Source organism: Dromiciops gliroides, chromosome 3 (genome assembly GCF_019393635.1).
Source record: "Dromiciops gliroides isolate mDroGli1 chromosome 3, mDroGli1.pri, whole genome shotgun sequence".
Classification (NCBI taxonomy): domain Eukaryota; kingdom Metazoa; phylum Chordata; class Mammalia; order Microbiotheria; family Microbiotheriidae; genus Dromiciops; species Dromiciops gliroides.
Genome location: NC_057863.1, coordinates 161,366,891 through 161,388,710, shown reverse-complemented (window position 1 = coordinate 161,388,710; position 21,820 = coordinate 161,366,891). Strand labels below are relative to the sequence as shown.

Below are 21,820 nucleotides of genomic sequence, written 5' to 3'. Positions count from 1 at the left end.
AGAAAACTGAGGATCAGAGTTATAAAGACTCGCCCTTGGGAGATAGAGCAAGTACATAGAAGAGCCTAGATCATACCCCAAGTCTCTTTATTCCAAGCCCAGTGTTCCTTCTCTTGTGCTAGACTGCCTCTTATGCAGAATATCTTGTACAAAACATTATACTATGTGATGAGTTATACAAGTAAGTATGAAAAAATTCCCTCCTCTTAAGGTTCTTGCAATCAAGGTGAGTGAGCTGACAAGATGTGACATTATTGGATAAATCTAATATGGGAATTTGTTTTGCTTGACTATCCTTATTTGTTGCATGGGTTTTGTTTTTCTCCTAGGAAAGGGGGAAATAAGTAAACCCTTGACTATTGAAAAACAATTTTTAAAAGACAGAATAATAATAAAAAATATTTATATAATACTTAATATGTACAGGGAACTATGCTAAATGCTTTACCATTATAATTTCATTTAGTCCTCACAACACTTTTGGGAGGTAGGTACTATCATTATCCCTATTTTTCATATGAGGAACTAGAGGAAAACAGAGGCTAAGTGACTTGCTTAGGTTCACATAGCTATTAAGTGTCTGAAGCCAGATTTGAAGTCCAGACCCAGAACTCTATGTACTATACCACTTAGTTCACTCAATATAATATAAACATATAAGAAATTAAATAATTATACCCCAAAAATAAAGAATTAAAAGAAATAGGACAAGCCAATATGTGACCAGTTGGCAAGTGAAAGGTATAGATGATAGGTGCTATGAGTTCAGAGGAAAGTTAGATCAGAAGGAATGATCACCTGGAGAAAGTGAAACTTAAGTTGAACCTCTAAGGAGAGTTAAAATTTGAAAAGGTGAGGAGAAGAAAAGGTACTGTGGGAAGGAAGAATAGCTAAGCAAAGCCATTAAGGTGTAATCATATAAGAGATACTTTAGAACAGTGACAAAAAATGCCTTTCCTTCCTTACCTCCTACACTGTCATCTACTGAATTCTACAGTTTAGGTGCCAGTAAAACACAAGATACTGGGACAAGGAGCCAGCAGTTCCAAGTGCTCTTTCAGGGCTCCCATCAATACTCCCAGTACTGCATGAGCTTTTTCCCCTTTCACCCATCCCTCTCACCTCTGTGGATGAGCAATAATTAGATCAGATGAGTTACTGTGAAAGCAGAAAGGCAAATAAATAATAAGGAACCAAAAGAACATATACCATCGTGAAATTGGATTCATCAAGACCAACCAGCAGAGATAATGCATTTAAATATATATATATAAAATTTTATACATACATATATATATGTATGTATATATATATATATATATATATATATATATATATGGAGAGAGAGAGAGAGAGAGAGAGAGAGAGAGAGAGAGAGAGAGAGACCGAAACCTTTGCTCAGCTGAAGGAAAATAAATTACTTAGTCATGTAGAGGAACAATTAAATAGATAGTTCTAGTTGTTCCCTGTCTGTCAATTGTTCTATTCTATGTCTGAACCAAAAAGCAAAGCTTCTGACTTCATATCTGTCAATGAACAGCTAAAGATAGACTTCTGGACCTGTTCCAAACCCACCCTCATTTGTGCCTTAGGGTTTTTTGTATATTCGAAATTCCTTGAGTTCCAGAAGCATGTTGTTTTACAAATGCTATCAATGGGAACACAATAAGTATTAAAGGAAAGATGTTGAAAACTTTCCCATGGCATGAATGATTGTGATAAAATGCTAATTTATCATGTTACACTGATGCAGTTCCTTCAAATGAACATTGTTTTCTTTCTCCTGAGGAAATGATATTATGCATTCTTCAGGGTTACCGATCTTCTCCATATGATCTCACAGTGATCTCATTTCATAAATTTTTTTTAGCACTTAATGCATATGCTAATTATTTGGGTAATTTCCAATTTTTGCTTTCTTATTCAACTACTTGATTATATGTATCTTTTTACCCCCAAACAGCCCTGTAAGCTAATGGAGAAAAGGGGCTTTTATCTAAAAATTGCATATCTACTTAGAACCTAATACTGTGTGTATATATGTATATACTCATACATATTTAATGTATGTATATACACATATATGTACTGTGTGTATGAATCTACATATGCAGTGTGTATATATATATATAATATATATATATATATATATATTCCTAAATATAAACATCCTGTTGTAAGGATAATGCCATTCATTATTTTTAACAATTGATTCTTCTGAAATCTTCCAGAAAACTGGAACTCCTTCTGAGAAAATGCCTCTGGGATCAGTTGTGGATACCAAGTTGAAGCCTTAGATCAGATTCTAGTGCCACTTCTTACTTCCCTGTCTGCCCTTGAACCAGTACTTTGATCTATCTGCACCTCAGTTATCCTACTCTATAAGAGAGTTGAATTAGATGACCTGAGGTCATTTATAGCTCTGAATCTATGCTACTAATCTACCATAAACACAATATTATTTCTCTGTTTGGTAGGCAGTCTCAAAGGTGTCAGAAATTATATTGGACTTTCCAAGAAAATCTTAAGAATTTGTGACAAAAAATGCTTTTAATGATCAAAAACAAAACAAAAGACCAAGTCTGCCATCTTTCATACATGGTTCAACTTGCTAGGTGCTAATGCTTCTGGTCAAAATCGGGGCTTTTAATCAATCAAATTTTAATTAGTTTAAAATATAAAGAGTGGGTGGGGTCAGGTAGCATTATATGTCAACATAGGCCTAACATAAATCAGATCAAGAAATTACTGTGGATTACATGTTAGGTCCTAATGCAGGAGGTTTCTCCAGGAAAGCACCCTTTTTTCTAGCTAATAGTATCCCAGTGAACAGCTGTCTCCTCAGTAGCAAGTGACTCATTATAAACCTTCAGATGCAAAGCAATAAGGCTTCTTTATCACTTTACTATTTCATTTATTACATCCTTTCCCCAGTAGCTCCATAGGCATCTGGTCTGGATGGCATGCTATTAATAATGCATTGCAGGTCAGATAAAGGACTAAGGGAGGGAAAAATTTGTATTCAAATCATTGGCTTTCCACTCATATATCTCCCTTTAAAAGATCAAGACTAGTTTACAGGAAGATGGCAGAGTTAGATATGGATAGTAGGCTTGGATCCCTTTTTATAACCTCACAATTCAAAAAGAAAGGTACCCAGTAGCATAATAAAAATAACAAGAGAAACAAAGAATTATTTTGCCCATCATGTAATTGTCAGATATAGTGATATAAAGATAGATGGATAGAAAGAAAGAGAGAGGGAGGGAGGAAGGAAGGAAGGAAGGAAGGAAGGAAGGAAGGAAGGAAGGAAGGAAGGAAGGAAGGAAGGAAGGAAGGAAGGAAGGAAGGAAGGAAGGAAGGAAGGAAGGAAGGAAGGAAGAAACCTAATGGAAAGTCATTTTATAAGCTAGCCACTTCTAGTGCTACTTTTTTACTGATTCATGTCTTGAGCTCTGTGTGGATGCTAGTGTCAGAGATCAAATTTAGTTTTCCCTGCATAGAAGTGTCATAGCCAGGGGAAGCTAGGTGGCGCAGTGGATAGAGCACTGGCCCTGGAGTCAGGAGTACCTGAGTTCAAATCTGGCCTCAGACACTTAACACTTACTAGCTGTGTGACCCTGGGCAAGTCACTTAACCCCAATTGCCTCACTAAAAAAAACAAAAACAAAAACAAAAACAAGAAGTTTCATAGCCAGAAACCACAACTTCACCCCTTAGTTGATGTAGGTCCATGAATCTTAGCACCCCTGGGGATTGGATTGGAAGAAAAATGGTAATATAGTAGGCAAGAGGCCAGAAGTATAGCACTCATTAGGACACTATCTAGTGTGGATTACAAACTGAATGCAATTCCCTCACCTTGTGTTAAATATTAGCTCACCAATTAAAGGACCTTCTTGCCAAGCTCCCCAATGATCCCTCCATAAGAACATCAAGTGGATAACATTTGTTCTAGGAGACTTCAAAAGTTCAATAATTTCAGGAATCAGCTTAGTAATTCACGTCAAGGTATCTATCTAATCAACCAGCTGTTTTTTTTTTTTTGGAGGGGCAATGAGAGTTAAATGACTTGCCCAGGGTCACACAGCTACTAAGTGTCAAGTGTCTGAGGCTGGATTTGAACTCAGATCCTCCTGAATCCAGGGCCGGTGCTTTATCCACTGGGCAACCTAGCTGCTCCCTGATCAACCAGCTCTTGCAACATCACTTCCAATTTCATTTGGCCTGAAGCCTTCCCCCTCCTTTGTATTTTTATTTTTGTTGTTTTTTGGTTTTTTTTAGTGAGGCAATTGGGGTTAAGTGACTTGCCCAGGGTCACACAGCTAGTAAGTGTTAAGTGTCTGAGGCCAGATTTGAACTCAGGTACTTCTGACTCCAGGGATGGTACTCTATCCACTGTGCCACCTAGCTGCCCCTCCTCCTTTGTATTTTAAACATATTTAAGCCCCATGTAAATTCACTTTAGGGGATCTATCTGCCCATGCATGTGGGGCTTTCTTGCTGGTGAATTCAATAACCCCCAAGATAAGTTTGATACTCTGGGATCTTGTTATTCTTGTATATCACCCACACTAGCAAAGGAGGATTTCAGCAGAACATGTAGTGAATATTAGAGCATAGGCCTGATAAAAAGTCATCTCATTGGGTTCTGCTTTCAAAAATGTCCCTGCCATTTCAGGAGTTGAGACACATGAATTGGGGGATTGAGGTTGAAAAACATTGACAACTATGGAGGAAGAAAGAGCCCAGACTTGTAGAAGTGGTTGGGGTGTTACTAGTATATTAGACTATAGACTAGGCTTCTTGCAGGAGTGCTTAATGAAAGGAGGAAAATATGCCCTGTTTCAAAGATCTGTAGGAATATCCCTTTGACAGATACTTAGTCAATTATGCTTAAAAGTACGTCACAGAAGACTCTACAACCCAGTAATTTGGAACAGGCATCAGTGCATGGATAGTACTAAGTTTGAGTCTGTTTCAATATTCCATGACACAAAAAGTAAATTAGATAAAAAAAGATAAAAAAATTTTTTTAAAGTAAATTATTACTGGTCAGAAATCAAACAGTGAGTAAAGTAGATGAAAAATGGGCAAAGGAAGAAATATATGCAGTCTAGAAAATTATCTAATATAATGAATAAGTACTTTTTTACTGAAGGATGTTTCATTGAATACTTCTGAAACAGATGACAGTATTACAAATGAAAATTAAACAACTGAAAAAAATATGTAGGTAATACAACAACAATAATGATTGTTAAAAAGGTAGGAAGGTCACCCTGAGCAAGTCACTTAACCCTCATTGCCCTGCCCCCCCCCCCCCCCAAAAAAAGGTAGGAATTGGAGCTTTTAAGAAAGAAATCCTTAAGATAAACAAGAGAGCAGAAAATCTAGTCATAAATCAGAAATTCTTCAAGGTAATAAATTTTCTGGAAAAAAAGAACAGAATTGGAATGAAAAACAACAAAAATAGAAAGAAAATTGAACAAAATCAAATGACCAAATAATCTAAATTCCTGAGAGCTCTATGAAATAATTACTGAATTCAAAGGTGGATTTAGATCCAACAGAATTTCTGGTCAGAATAACCTAGGTCTTTAGTTAAGGGTCTCTAAATAGCACATAGAGGTGGTCCAGCTTCCCACCCACATAGGGCTAGACTCATACAATGCAGCAAAGTTTCTCAATTCCCACAATCGAATAAAGTTTTCTCAAAAGACAGAAATTGGACTAGACCCATAATTTAATAGAAAGGGAACTGAGTGAGGTCCAGAATTGAGTAATAAAATGAAGTCAGGGGTGGTTTATTCAATTGCTTCAATTCTTTCAATTCCCTCAAAGAAAAATAAAACAATAGTACCTTATAAAAGACAAACTCCCAAGGACCCTCCCCAGAGATCATGGACAGTAAGAAATTAAAAAAAAAAACATTTAAAAGAGAAAAAATCCTCATGAAACACACACACACACACACACACACGCATACACACACATAAATGAATTTATATTAGAAGTTGACATTCTCAGTGTAGAATTAAAAAAAATAATAATAATACTAGCAGAGAAAGAACATTTGACTATATAATGGGGACTCCTAAAAATTAAAAGCTTTTTGAGAGAATAACATTGAAGCCACAAGACACTGGACTGGAAGAAAACTTTGGGAAAAAAAAAAGAAATAAAAGTACATATCTTAAAAGAACACATGAATTCTATGAAAGTCAAATGACTAATCTTGCTAACAGAATATAAGGATCATAAGTCTCCTTGCAGAGTGTGACATATCAAACGATCTGAACACCATAGTTGCAGGAAATAATACAAAATGGTCAAACCATTCTAATATAGACAACAAAACACTGATCAAGGATATAAAAAAAACAACTATCTACATACTTCAAACTTCGATATGTATTGTATTTCAGTTATATAGTTTCAATAACAAATAACAAATTTACCCAAAATGTTCATGCTCTTGAATAAAGAGTCAACTGCCAGGCATATTACTGCAATAAGGTAAAAAATGGGAAGTTGTTTTTTAATACAAAAAAATATTAAGAAACTGGAAACAGAATACATGTTCATCAATTGGGGAATGACCAAGAAAATTTTGTTAAATAAATGTGATGATATTTTACTACACTTTAAAAAATTATAAAAATGCTATAAAAATGAATTTATGTGAAGTGAAGTAAGTAGAATCAGAAAGTGCTACACGTAATAACTCTTGCTTGTCCTTTGTTTTTGAGAGGGACCAATGACATCACCAGTGATATCCTGACTTGTTTGTGAATTGGATTTAAGTAAGGCAAAGTTATACAAAGTCATGAGCCTCACTCTCTTCCCCTAAGTCATCAAAGTCCAGTGGCAGGACCAAAGTCAAGAAGACTGGTGATGACCTAGGATGCAGTGGATGACGTTGCCATCTCCAATGCCTACCCAATCTCTAAATGCTCCACAATGCCTCTTTCAGCGACCTTCATAGCCACTGGAAAAAATTGTTCTCATCTGACCATTATACTGGAGAAAGTCTTCCCATGATTGGGATGAACATCCCTCTAACTCACTAACAGATTGGAAGCCTGTTGTTTACCCTCAACCTGCTTTAGTCTGTCTGCTAAGACAGTTCTCTGGGACATGGCTACTCTATAGCTCCTTAGAGCCATAAGTGAGAGTTGGGTGATAGGTGGACACCATAGGTGGATGAATAGCCCTCAAATGGGCTCAGCAAGCTCCATAACAGAGGTGTTAGTCTTCCTGAACATCCCACACACATAATAAGCTACAAAATGTAAATGGAAAGAACACCAATAATAAAATAATGAAGATAAAAATGTAGGAAATTGTAATGACCAAGCTTGACCATAAAGAAGACTTATGACCACCCCTCTCCCTCCTGTGTTCTTCACTGAAGATTTCATGAAGAGGGGAGGAATATGGATGTAGAACATTACTATACTGTTGGACTTGGACTGACATATAAATTAATTTTACTGAACTATGTTTTTTATTTTCTTTTAGAGTTTTTTTTTGTTGTTAGAAAGGAGCGTTTTCTGTATAGAAAAGTGGGTAAGAATAGAAGAGGACATCAAGCTGAAATGATATAATAACACTATAAATTTTAAAAGACTAGTAAAAGCAATAAAACTTTGATTAATCTGATGAAAAGAAAGAAAATAATCATATTTTGAAAACTTTAAAAAGAACAATATATATTAATATATAATACTATGTATATAGTTAATATATAATTAAAACAAAGGAAATGGGGGCAGCAAGGTGGCCCAGTGGATAAAGCACTGGCCCTGGATTCAAGAGGACCCGAGTTCAAATCCAGCCTAAGACACTTTGACACTAGCTGTGTGACCCTGGGCAAGTCACTTACTTAACCCTCATTGCCCTGCCCCCCAAAACACCAAAAACATAGGAGATAAAAGAAAATAACCAAAATTTGCTATGAACAATGAAAATTCCAGCAAAAAAAGGAAGTTGATGATTATTTATTAAATTCATATTTACTAAAAGGGAAAAGGACCCACATGTACAAAAATATTTATAGCTGCTTTTTTTGTGGTGGCAAGGAATTGGAAATTGAGGGGTTCTCCATCAACTGGGGAATGGCTAAACAAGTTGCAGTATATGAATGTAATGGAATACTACTATTGTGCTGTAAGAAATGATGTGCAGGTGGATTTCAGAGAAACCTGGAAGGACTTGCATGAACTGATGCTGAGTGAGATGAGCAGAACCAGAAGAACATTATACATAGTATCAACATTATGTGTTGATCAACTGTGATAGACTTGATTCTTCTCAGCAATACAATGATCCAAGATAGTTCCAAAGGACTCATGATAGAAAATGCTCTCCAAATCCAGAAAAAAAAAAGAACTGTGGAATCTAGATGCAGGTTGAGCCATACTTATTTCTATTGTTTTTTGTTGTTGTTGTTGTTTTTGGACATTTTTCCTTTTTTGCTCTGATTCTTCTTTCACAGCATGACAAATGCAGAAATATATTTAATGTGATTATACATATATAACCTATATCAGATTACTTGCTGTCTTGGGGATGGGTGACAGAGGGGAAGGAGGGAGAAAAATTTGAAATTAGAAATCTTATAAAAATAAATGCTGAAAATCATCTCTACATGTAACTAGAAAATACTAAAATAATTTTAGAGAAAAAATAAAATAACTATAGATAATAAAAATTATATTTACCAAGAAGAAATTGACATTTTTAAAACTCAATTTCCATAAATAAAACATTTAAAAATTAGACCACTAAAAGTAAAGAGAAAAAAAACTCACTACAAAAGAATTGTAACAAATGTGTAAAAAGAAATTAATGCCAAGGGCAGCTAGGTGGCACAGTGGATAAAGCACTGGCCTTAGATTCAGGAAGACTTGAGTTCAAATCCAGCCTCAGACACTTGACACTTACTAGCTATGTGACCCTGGGCAAGTCACTTAACCCTCATTGCCCAGACCCCCCCCCAAAAAAAAAAGCAATTAATGCCTATATTACGGAAATTATTCAATCAAGAGACTAATATGTATAATTAAGAACTTGAATTAAACAATATGATGCAAAAGAAATTCACAAACCTAACATTCATATACCATAATGCAATAAGAAAAGACAGGAAGAGAAACTCTAATAAAATAACAATAACATTAATAATATATACCTTATATGATACATTTACTGAAGCACTCTAAAGAATTTAATAAATGAAATTGAAAAATAATCTTTACATAAATTAAGGAAGATATAAACATTTGAGAGATATTTATTTTTATAGTTAGCCTATTCCTATAAAAAAATAACTATTGAAGTCCATTTATACATTTATTCCCATATAAAAACAACCAGTGGGTTACTTTATAAAAGTAGAGAAATGATACCAAACTAATTTAGAGAAATAAAAAAGTCAAATCTGAAATGAGATAATAAAAAAGTAACCATAAAGGAGGAATATAGCATTTGCAAATTTTATGCTATAAACTTATTTTAAATTCAAAACTATTTAGAGCAATACTGGTTAAGAATAAAAGAAATGTATATCAGCAGAATAGAGGAGATAAGCATGACTAGAAACAATTAAACAGAGTATCTCAATTTCTGATAACTCCAAGAATAAGGAACTACTAGAAGATTTTATGAGAATTTATTATTTTTATAAGATTTTTATCAGAATTACTGGGAAAATTGGAAAGAAATTTGGTAAAGACTTAGTATAGGCCAGCCTCATGCACAATGTAGCACAATAAACTACAAGTGGCTAGCTATAAAGGGTTACAGGGGGAAAAATGAGAGGAGGTATCTGTCACAACTATGATTAGGGAATTTTCTTTATAAGATAAAAAAATAGACAATTTCTGTTACATATGAGTAAAAAAAACTTTCACACAAACAAAATAAATGCAGCTTCAATAAGAAGAAAAACAATCAGGTTTGGAAAACTCTTCACATTAAATATTTTTCAAAAAGTTTTATATCCAAGATTTTATATGTGTGTATATGAGATTCCCTATGTTAGACCAAGAGTCATTCCCCAATATATAAGCAAAATGTTTTCTTTTTTTTCAACAAATATTTATTTTATTTTTTCTAGTTACATGTAAGGGTAGTTTTCAACATTCATTTTCATAAGATTTAGAGTTTCAAATTTTTCTCCCTCCTTCCCTCCCCACTCCACAAGACATCAACTAATCTGGTATAGGTTATATATGTACAATCCACAAGTGCTTTTTTTTTTTTTTATCAGTTCTTTCTATGGGGATGGAGAGTATGTTTCATCATTAGTCCCTTGGGATAGTCTTGGATCCTTGTATTGCTGAGAATAGTTAAGTCATTCACAATTGCTCATCAAACAATACTACTGTCACTACGTACAATATCATCCCAATTCTGCTCACTTCACTATACATCAGTTCATATGAGTCTTTCCAGATTTTTCTGGGATCATCCTGTTGTTATTTCTATAGCACAATACCATTCCACTACAATCATATACCACCACAGCTTCTTCAGTCATTCCTCAACTGATGGACATTCCCCTGATTCCCAATTCTTAGCTCCTTCAAAGAATTGCTATAAATATTTTTTGTACGATTTTTCCCCCTTTTTCTATTTTTCATGATTACTATTAACTGTCTCCCTCCATCCTATTCCCTTTCCCCATGATATTTACTCCATTTTCTATCTTCTTTCATCCTATCCCTCTTCAAAAGGTATTTGCTTCTGTCTGTCCTCTCCCCCAATCTGTCCTCCCCCTTCTTTTGCCTCTCTCTCTTTATCCCCTTACCCTCCTATTTTCCTGCACGGTTAAATAGATTATGCCACTCAATTGAGTGAGTATGTTATTCTGATGAGACTGAGGTCTTTGAGCCAATTCTGATGAGTGTTAGGCTCATTTACTGCCCAGATTAAATGGATTACTCCACCCAATTGGGTGTGTATATATTAATTCCTCCTTGAGGCAACTTTGATGAGATTAAGGTCTTTGAGCCTTTTCTGATGAATGTAAAATTCATTTACTACCCTGCTCCTCCCCCATCTATCACCCCCACTCCATAAACTCTTTCCTATTTCTTTCATATGGGATTTCACCCCATGCTAACTCTGCCTTTCCCCCTCCCCCAATGCATTCCCCTCACTCCCTAATTTAACCCTAAAGATGTCATCATTGGGCAGCTAGGTCACACGGTAGACAAAGCATCCACCCCAGTCCCAGAAGGATCCCAGCCAAAACCCGGCCTCAGACACAAGACAGTAACCCACGGAACAACCCCAGGTATGTCCCCCAACTCCAATTTTTTATGGTTCTCTAGAATCTTGTATTTGAAAGTCAGATTTACTATTCAGTTCAGGTCTCTTCATCACAAATACTTGAAAGTCCTCTTTTTCATTAAAGTCCCATTTTTTCCTCAGAACGGTTACGCATAGTTTTACTGGGTAGATGATTCTTGGTTATAATCCCAATTCCTCTGCACTCTGGAATACCATATTCCATGCCCTCTGGTCCTTTAATGTAGAAGCTGCTAGTTCTTGTGCTTTCCTGACAGGGGCTCCACAGTACTTGAATTCTTTCTTTTTAGCAGCTTGCAATGTTTTCTCCTTGACCTGAGAGCTTTGGAATTTGGCTATAATATTCCTGGGAGTTTTCCTTTTGGGATCTCTTTCAGGAGGTGAACAGTGGATTCTTTCAATTTCTATTTTACCTTCTGCTTCTAGAATATCAGGGCAATTTTCCCTGACAATTTCTTGGAAGATGATGTCTAAGCTCTTTCCTTGATCATGGTTTTCAGGTAGACCAATAATTTTTAAATTATCTACCTACATTTTATTTATTCATATTTATTCTTTGGGTTTATTCTGCATATTCCCTTTGGGTTTATTGTTGTCTTCCCATTAGAATGAACTCCTCATAAATATAGTTTCATTCACTGTATTTACATGCTTGGTGCCTAGCACAATATCTGTCATGTCATAGGCACTTAATACTTGCTGATTCTTTGATGGATGATTGATCACCATCCCTATCCACTCCACATTCTTAGATTTTGTCACACAAGTATATCTCATAAATATACAATGCTACTTTCCCTGCTACCACTTATTTGTATCAATTGTTTCTTTTGAATAATGCATACCCCTCCAGAATGAGATCCCAGGCCCAGGTCTCATGCCATCAAGATTTACTGATAAACTTGTCTCCTTTTGTTGGGATCACTAATTCAAATTACTTATAACCCAAACTTCATGCACTTGTATGTAGACATCTTAGGCTTTAGGTTTTATTTAGGGCTTTTCCCCCTTTTATTTTGTTTCTAGTGAATTGCTGAGTTTTTCCTCTGAAAACTCCTGCTAAATTTTAGGTACTCTTTAAAGTATCTACCTTGGTTGATATACATAAGTAATTTTTTTCTTCCCCCTTCTTTTTTTTTTTTTTTTTAGGCAATGGGGGTTAAGTGACTTGCCCACGGTCACACAGCTAGTAAGTGTCAAGTGTCTGAGGCAGGATTTGAACTCAGGTACTCCTGAATCCAGGCCGGTGCTTTAACCACTGCGCCATCTAGCTGCCCCCCCCCTTCCTTTTTAGTGGAAAGGTTTTAAAAATTAGATTCGCAAGAATTCAGGCTATTAAAAAAAAAAACACAGGTCTTATTAGGTATAGTTCTACACTTGTCAAGATTCTATAATTACTACATTTTAAGGTCCAGATTCCGGAATTCCCAATCCTATTCTTTGGCACCAACTTCTTAACCAGATATTCACTAGAAAAAGCTATTTTTCTTTTCTAAAGGCTTTGCTTAAACTCTACATGCCAATCTCTCCTAGACTGCAGCTATGAACTGATGAATCCCTTGAAGTATAGGGAACTAGCTGGCTGAATAACTCAGAGAAGGATCTCAGTTTTCATTTCTTTTCCCTTAACTTGGAATTTTAAGGCAGATTATTCAAACAGATTAAATGGAAAAAAAAATAAACCATCCTTCTCTTTCTCTAAAGGTCACAGTGCATTTACAAGGAAAACTGTAATTGGCACTCTATGTTTCCTTGTCTGCTGAACACTCTACTAAGCCAAAAGGCATATTTCCACTTGAAATGAAATTTTATTGAGATGAAAGTTGTAACGATTGGAATGGCACCACCTGCTGGAGAGCTACTGTAGGAAAGCTCTACCATGAGGAGAAGACTCCTGAGGGCAAGCCATGTGGCTTTTCTTTGGTGTCAGGAAGTGATGTGTGCTTGTGGGAGGAAGAGGGGGCAAGGCTGGTGCTCTCACTCTCTTTCCTCGGGACTCTGGTGTAGAAGGGAGCTAGAAATGTGCTCTCCCTTTAATAGACAGATGAATCTAGGCCTTTCCCTTTCTTTTCCCCAAATTCTTATTCTCCTTAATAAATGCTTAAAAGTCTAACTCTTGCTAAAGCTTATAATTTATTGGTGACCACTCACTAGATATTTTAGACAGACTAGCTAGAATTTTAGCCCCTTACAAAGTAATGATATGAAACTCAAACGGTGTCTTCCCAACAAAGTGAAATTGAAAATGGAACCAACTATGCAATTACTTCAGGTAATTAAAACATCTAGATAATTGATGCAAATGTTATACTTTGTTTTAAATTAGGAAGATGATCCCCTACAGGCAACCTCAAATCCACTTTTTATCCCCTATTTTAAAAATCTACTTTTGAAGCAAAGATACAGAGAAGCACTGTAACAGACTGAGCATGTCATAAATTGTTCACTTTCCAAAAACAAAGTGATTTTAAGACACAAACATCAATTGAGGTGCATAAATAGTACATGGCACACTTTGGCATGCTCAGAAGAAATATCAGCAGAACCAAATAGATCCATAAATGTAGAATTGACAATAAGTTCTACCAAGAGTTTTTTAAATAACAAACAAGATGGGAACTATCAAAGAGCCCCCAAAGAGGAAAACTTAGATGGCTAAATTATAGATAATACATAAGTAGGTCAATCAATCAAACAATAAATATTTATATGCCTACTATGAGCCAGGCACTGAACTGGGCACAGTGAACACAAAGACAAAATTGAAACCACTCTCTCCTGGCTCTCCTCCTACTCATTTGATTGCTTCTTCTAGGTGTCCTTGCTGGATCCACACCCAAGTCACAACCTGTAGGCATTCACAGGGTTCTCTGTCTTTTCTTATCACACTATACGATTTCACTTGGTGATATCATCATCCATGCATTTAATTACTATATCTATGCTAATGATTCTCAAATTTACCTTTCCTCCACCAACCTCTCTGTTGTCCTCCAATCTAACAACCCCAACTTCCTTGAAGACATCCAGTAGACACTCAACATGTCCAAAATTGAATTCATTATCTTTTCCTCTAAATTCTCCTCCTCCTAATTTACCTATTGCTATACAAGACAACACTATCACTTTAGCCCCCAGGCTCACAACCTGGGAGTCATCCTAGACTCTTTACTATCTCTCACCTTCTTACCAAGACCTGTCAATTTCACCATGACATCATTTCTTGAATATAGTCCCTTCTCTCCTCTGATACTGCCACCACTTTTAGAGTACTGAAATACTCTCCTGATGGGTCAGCCTGCCACAAGTCTCTCCTTACTCCTATTCAACTACCATTGAGCTGTCAAAGTGATTTCCTAAAGCTCAGGTCCTACTATGTCACTCCACTACTCAGTAAATTTCAGTGGCTCTCTCTTGCTTCCAGGATTGAATATAAAATCTTTTGTTTATCCTTAAAAGCTCTTCCTAGCCTAATCTCTTCCTAACCTAATTCCACAGCCCTTTTGAGTCTACTTATATTTTATTCCCTGCCATACACTCTTTGATACAGTGAAATTAGCTTCCTTGTTACTTTTTGAACAAGACACTCCTCCTTTGGCTCTGGACATTTTCTTCTTTAGGAAGCCTCTTCCAAACCCTTTTAATTAATTATAGTGCCTTACCTTTGTTGATTATTTCCCATTCTTCCTGTACATTGTTTTAATAATTTTCTGGTTGTTAGCCCTTCTCAATAGACTTTGAGTTCTTTGAGGACCAGGTTTGTCTTTTATCTCTTTGTATCTCTGGGTGAAGCACCTGGCACATAGTAGGTGCTTAGCAAATGTTTATTGACTAACTGGAGTAGTTCCTGCCCTTAAGGAGCTTAAATTCTATCAGAAAACCAACCCTTAAAAATGTAAGTACAAATATATACCAAAAAAATATGAAAAGTTCTAAGACATTCTGCTGGAAAAAAAATGCATGCAAAGATAATCTATGAAAAAGGTGGAGTGGTTAGGTGCAGATGGAAATTTGAAATATATCAAGAAAATGAGACTTTAATCATACTGCTATGTGAAGAAATTTAAGTGGCCTGACCCACTTTGTTGTATAATATCCATCATAAGAAGACTGGGTTATCCTACAGGAAGATTCTCCAAGAAAAGAGCATAGTTGAAGACACTCTGTTAAAAATAATTCTGAAAAGACAGATTTGAGAATTTTAGTTCAAGGATAAAAAGGGTGTTAAGAGCAGTAAGAGATAGAAAAGACATTATCTTTTGCACAACAAAATAATTTCCCCCTCCTAGATGGGAGACTAGCCATTCAAAGTGCTAAAGAAGGGGACTATAATTATAAAGGAATTTATAGGAAGGTACAGATGCAGCTGTGTTATATCCCATAATAATCACACTGATCTATAACAGAAGATCTTACATTTCCTAGGAGAGAACAACAATTCTGAAGTTCTCCATTATAATAAAAAAGAAAGAAAAAACAGGCCTGGAGACTTGGATTCATCTTTACAATTGTCTTGCCTTGTCAGGTATCTTAATTCTCTCCTTCTCCTCCTTTGGGGAAAATAACTCAATGTTTATTTTAGTGAATGCACTCATCTCTTCCACTCTCTTTACAGGGAACAGTTTAGAAATAAAGGAAATGCAAGATTTTTTTTCCTGATAACAGAAATGTCATGCATTAAAAGAAACCTTTAGAAAAAGGGTATATAAGGCCAAAGGCCATTCTCCAATAGATAGATACCTGATTAAAGGACATGAAAAGTTCTCAAAAGAATTGAGAACTATTAACAATAGAAAAGAGTACACCAAATCACTAGTAATAAAATGTACCTAAAAAGAATTCGGAGGTTCCAAGTCCCACCTCCCAAAATAATAAAAGTTGAGCATGATCAATGATAGCAGACTTGTAGGAAGATGGGCACACTAACGCATTATTGGTAGACATATGAACTGGCCCAACTATGGAAAACAACTTGAAATTATGAGAAAAGAGGAAATAAAATCGACCTGAGATGGCCCTCCTTAATATACTTCCAAAGAAAGCATGATTTTTATAGTGTGAAGAACTGGAAACAAGGGTGATTAGATTGGCAATTTTGTAAGCAAGTTATGATTTATGAATGTAATGGAATATTATTTATGCAGTGAGAAATGACGAATATAATGATTGCAGAAAAGCATGAGAAGACTTCCACAAAATGATGCAAAATAAAGTAAGTGAAAGCAGAAAAAAAATAGTCACAATGACCACAACATAAAAACAACAGAATGACTGCAAATGAATGCTGTGAAATCATAGTGACTAAGCTTGGTCTTGAACAAGAAATATGTTGAAACATTTCTCTTAAGCTTTCTTTACTAAGATGGGGGATGATGAGTAGGAGGGAACACCTAGATAATGTCATATTTTTTTGTGTTGGCTAGTTTTGTTGAACTTTTTTTTTATTCTTTCTTCCTTGTAAAAAAAAAAGTGAATGACTTTCTGGGAAGGGAAGGCTATATTAGGAAAGGTAGGAAATGCAAAATGAAAAATATCAATACGAATTTGCTTTTTAAAAAAGAAAAATAAATTAATAGACCCACTGATCCATGTCTTAACTCCTCCAAGGTGGTCATCTGTCTGTTCTGCTGAACCAAGATACTGTCTCTCATACACACACACACACACACACACACACACACACACGTATATAATTATATATATATATATTTTTAGTGAGGCAGTTGGGGTTAAGTGACTTGCCCAGAGTCACACAGCTAGTAATTGTCAAGTGTCTGAGGCTGGATTTGAACTCAGGTCCTCCTGAATCCAGGGGCAGTGTTTTATCCACTGCGCCATCTAACTGCCCCCCAAAATATTCTTTTAAAGAAAGTAGTCTTTCAATATACCAATTTCCCACAAATGTAACCCGTTCTTTATCATCATCTTCATCTCTCATCACCAGCACACATCCCTTGCTCCACAACAGTGCTCTTCATTAGGACTTCATTGTGTTCCCCTCCTTTCATGTGATTAGTTTCATTCTCTCCCTTCTGCCACCTTTCTTTCTCCACCAAGCTTTTTTATTGAGAAAATCAACGAGTCTATTTATTTTTTTGACTTGTTAAGCATACATCAGATATTCCATGCCATCCTCCAGCTCCCCTTCCCATTTACATACTCACCTAATCTGTCATTTTTTTTCCATTGACCCATTTGCCCAATTATTAATGCCTACCCCACCCCCCTCCTCCAAACACATTGATTCACTTTTATTTTATTATTTTTTTTTGGTGAAGCAATTGGGGTTAAGTGACTTGGCCAGGGTCACACAGCTAGTAAGTGTTAAGTGTCTGAGTCCGGATTTGAACTCAGGTCCTCCTGACTCCAGGGCCAGTGCTCTATGCACTGCACCACCTAGCTGCCCCCATTGATTTTAGGGAGATAGAAGTCTGATTCCAACCTCTCCAGCCTCGTAATTCTGAGTAGGGACAGACTAATCTACACTATGTTGCAACTCCATCTCCAACATTTTACGCAGCCTGTCTTCTGTCTCCTATTCCTGGAATACCCTCCTTCTTCACTATTGCCTTTGGAAACATCTAGTTCCCTTCATCACTAGGATGACATGTCACCTCCTTCAAGAGGTCTTTCCTGATTCTCCAGTTGTTAATACCTCCCCCTACCAATTACTCTATATTTATTTTGTATGTGATTTGTATTTGCTTACCTAGGAATATATTTTCAGCTTTCTTGAGGGAAGGAGCTGTCTCATTTTTGCATTTGTATCCATGGTATAGTATATAACAAATAGCAAACACAAACAAGCAAATGCTTATTGATTGACTTGAGAAAGACCTGGCAGTTAGTCCATGTTTTCATCAGGAACCTAGACTAGGTAACTTAGGTGAATAGAGTGAACTATCGGTGAGGAGACGCTGCTTAAAGATAGTGGCACTACTGAAGCAGCAATGGGGAAGGGTATGTCTACCTCCTCTCTTGGTCCAGAAGAAACACCACATACTAGAGGAGAGAGGAAAGGATACAATTTCTCCCAGAGGAAGCCAGGTTTCATCCGCACCAAAAGATAAGTAAAGTTATGGTGAAGAAATCCTTTTTACAAAAACCCCATATGTACATATATTCACACATACATGTATACATACATACATACACACACACACACACATATATATGTATATATAGTTGTTGTTTGGATTTTTTTGTTTTTGTTTTTGTTTTTTTGTGGGGCAATGGGGGTTAAGTGACTTGCCCAGGGTCAAACAGCTAATAAGTGTCAAGTGTCTGAGGCCGGATTTGAACTCAGGTACTCCTAAATCCAGGGCTGGTGCCTTATCTACTGCGCCAACTAGCTGCCCCACCCCATATATATTTTAACACCATTATGAGACATGAAATACCACAATCTCCAAAGGATCAACATGAAGGTTAACCCCAAGGGCATCAGAGAGAACACCGTTGGGTGAGACCTGCCTGTAGCATATTACACAGAGGCAGTATAATATAATGGAGGGAAGGCTGGACATAGAAGGAAGATCTGTATGAAAGCTGCTTCATAACCTTACTAGTCGTGTGACCATGGGCAAGGCACTCAACCATACCATAAAAGCCCTAGATACTGCATCCCTGTATTTATTGCCACTGTGGCCTTATTCATTGGTAGCCACACTCTTGCTACTGATGCCATTTGCATCAGCTTGTGCAGAAAGTAGAGGGTGCTCAGAATTGGGCCAATCAGATATATGAACTCTCACTGATCTCCCTCATGATTGCTCCCATCCTTGCATCTCCGAATGTCAGGACACTCAGACTTGCCCTCACACAGAGCCTGTCATATTTTCTCTCAAAGCTCTATCAAAACAAATGTCCTTTTTTCCTCCATTATCCTCATGCACAAACTTCTAATCTCCTGGGCACACACTTGCTGATTCACTCCCATATATAATCTCTGAGACTCCAGTCTTCTCAGTTCTTTCAACCCAAGACTCACTAGATCACAGTCACTGTCTTCTACCCTCCCTCCCCCTCATCCTCATAACTATTTTCTATACCAGCTCCATGACTGTTCCACCAAAAACTGAGCTTTCTTACTCCATGCACGAATATTACACACTCAAAGGCTAGTGCCTATTATGTGTATTCAATCATCTCTATGAAGAGAACACTTTGATAATCTAAAAATCTATTTAGGTAATAATTGGGGAATAAAATGAAATTAAAAAGGAATGGTGGGGGTAGGGGTGGGGAATCCTTCACTGAGATTCAAATAAACATCTAAGTTTAAGTAAAAGGAGGCATAGCATGTGACAATAATCTAAGAATTGGACTGGTAACCAAATATGAATCAACAAAATGCTATAACAGAAGCTAAAATGTTTTTAGGGTATATCAATAGATTTCCAGTGTCCAAGATGCTTAAAAATAGTCCTTTTTTATTCTTTTTTTTTTTTAATCCCGGACACTACATTTTAGGAAGAACATTGACAAACTGGGGCACATCACCTAGGAGTGACCAGGACTCTGAGGGGGCTAGAGATGATAATTAGTCAAAGGAAGTAGGAATGTGTTGCCTGGGGGAAAAAAAAAGAAAGAAAGAAAAACTTGGTTGAGGAAGACAATGGTATTTTTTAACTAGCTGAAATGCAGTCATATGCAAAAGGCATTAAACTTTTAAACTTAAATTTTGTTTTTGGCTCTGAAGGACAGGACTAAGAGCAATGGGTAGAACCTCCAATGAGGCAGATTTCTGTTTTGCTGTAAGAGAAAACTTCCTAATTGTCCGAAATGGGTCCCTAGCACCATAGATCTTCTAATTGAAGCTAGAGGATCATTCTTTGAGACTGACTGGGTTGGAAGAGATAACCTCTCTGAATACTTGCAAAACTGAAAATCTGGGAACTTATGATTTAATGGATTCTCCATATAGATAGTTTGAATTCATACCCTGCTATTTACTTGTCCTCTGGGCTTCAGAATAAATCATCCAATGATATCTCTAAAATTATCATTAAGCAATATCCAAATATCTCTAACTATTCTTATAATTGAAACTTTACAGCCTTAATTGGAGTGTGACAGATGCAATAGGTACTCACAGGGAAATCATGGGGTGGAGCATGGTAGTATTCTTATTAATGAGTAATATTGCAACAAAAGGTCAAGAAATAATAATAATATTTACATAATGCTTTTAGGTTTGCAAAGTGCTTTACAAATATCACCTCAAATATCCTTGAAACAACCCTGGGAAGTAATTGCTATTACCTCCATTTCAGAGATGAGAAAACTGAGACACATAAAAGTTAAGTGATTTGCCCATGACCACACACCTAATATCATATTTGAACTCGGATATTCCTTCCTGCATGTCCAGCACACTCTTTCACCTACAGCTCCTTCTATTTCAAGTGATGAAAGGTTTTTTCTTGGAATAGGAATGCTTAGAAATAACATCCTTTAAAAACGTATTATTATATGTTCAGATTACAGCTCTAAATTTTGTGTAGAAAGTAATATCTTCCAGTTAAAATGAAGATACAAGTTAGTTTTTACAATACTATCTATAGGGCAAAGTTATGAGATCATGATAATGGAAGCTAATAATCATAGCTAACATTTATATAAAGCTTACTCTGTGCCTGACAATCTACTAAGCACTTTACAATTACTATTTCATTTGATCCTCCTCATATCCCTGGGAGGTAGGTGCTATTATTATCTGCATTTTACAAGTGAGGAAACTGAGGCCAAAATGGTTGGGTGACTTTCCCAGGGTCATATAGCTAGTAACTATCTGAGAAAGGATTTGAACTCCGATTTTTCTGACTCTAGGATCAGCACTATATCCACTATACTGCCTAGTTACTCCAAGCAATACAAGTTACACATAAGGCAAAATAACCATTTCCCTTTGGGGGATGGATAATACACACCTCCACAAACTGTCCCATCCAAGTCTTCACACTTCCGATCATCACATTCACAGGTCTTGCCATAAACTCTGCTATCTCCTGGAGGGTAGCAGGTACATTGGCCACATTCACATTTGCCTGGGGAGACAATGATGGAAAAAGAAGACACAATTAGATTCACAGTATAATAATAATAATAACTTGGGGGGAGATGTGAGGAGGAAGGGAAACAAACCAAACAAAAGCAGCCTGGATCAATTATATTCCTGCCAATACTTCAATATCTAGCATTCTGTTTGTGTCCTTAACAAGATGAAGTTCAAACACAAGTTCTAAAGAGTACGGGCACAGAAGTTGCTCAATATTTCTGAGGGACTATTCACCCCAGAGAGTCATCCACCATTATCTTTTCTCATTGGTCATTCACTTATAAAGATAATTCAGTTGAGTCAGTCTTCTCTTGTCACCAACTTAATTAAAAAGAGCAAGTAAGGTCATAGTTTCAACTCTGTCATGTGACATTTCATATCTGGCAATAAATTTCAAAGGAGTTGATGGATTTTTATTGAGTATTGCAACACTAAAGGTTA

At 36.3% G+C, this 21,820-nt stretch overlaps 1 protein-coding gene across 1 annotated transcript in view; it reads right to left on the bottom strand.

Moving 5' to 3' along the window:
- The window catches only part of ITGBL1 (integrin subunit beta like 1), a 387,564-nt gene that overhangs the window by 26,569 nt on the left and 339,175 nt on the right, over positions 1-21,820 (bottom strand). Inside the window, exon 8 of the mRNA XM_043998720.1 lies at positions 21,252-21,368. Within this exon, the coding sequence (XP_043854655.1) occupies positions 21,252-21,368 (117 nt within the window). The remainder of the gene's footprint in view (positions 1-21,251; positions 21,369-21,820) is intronic.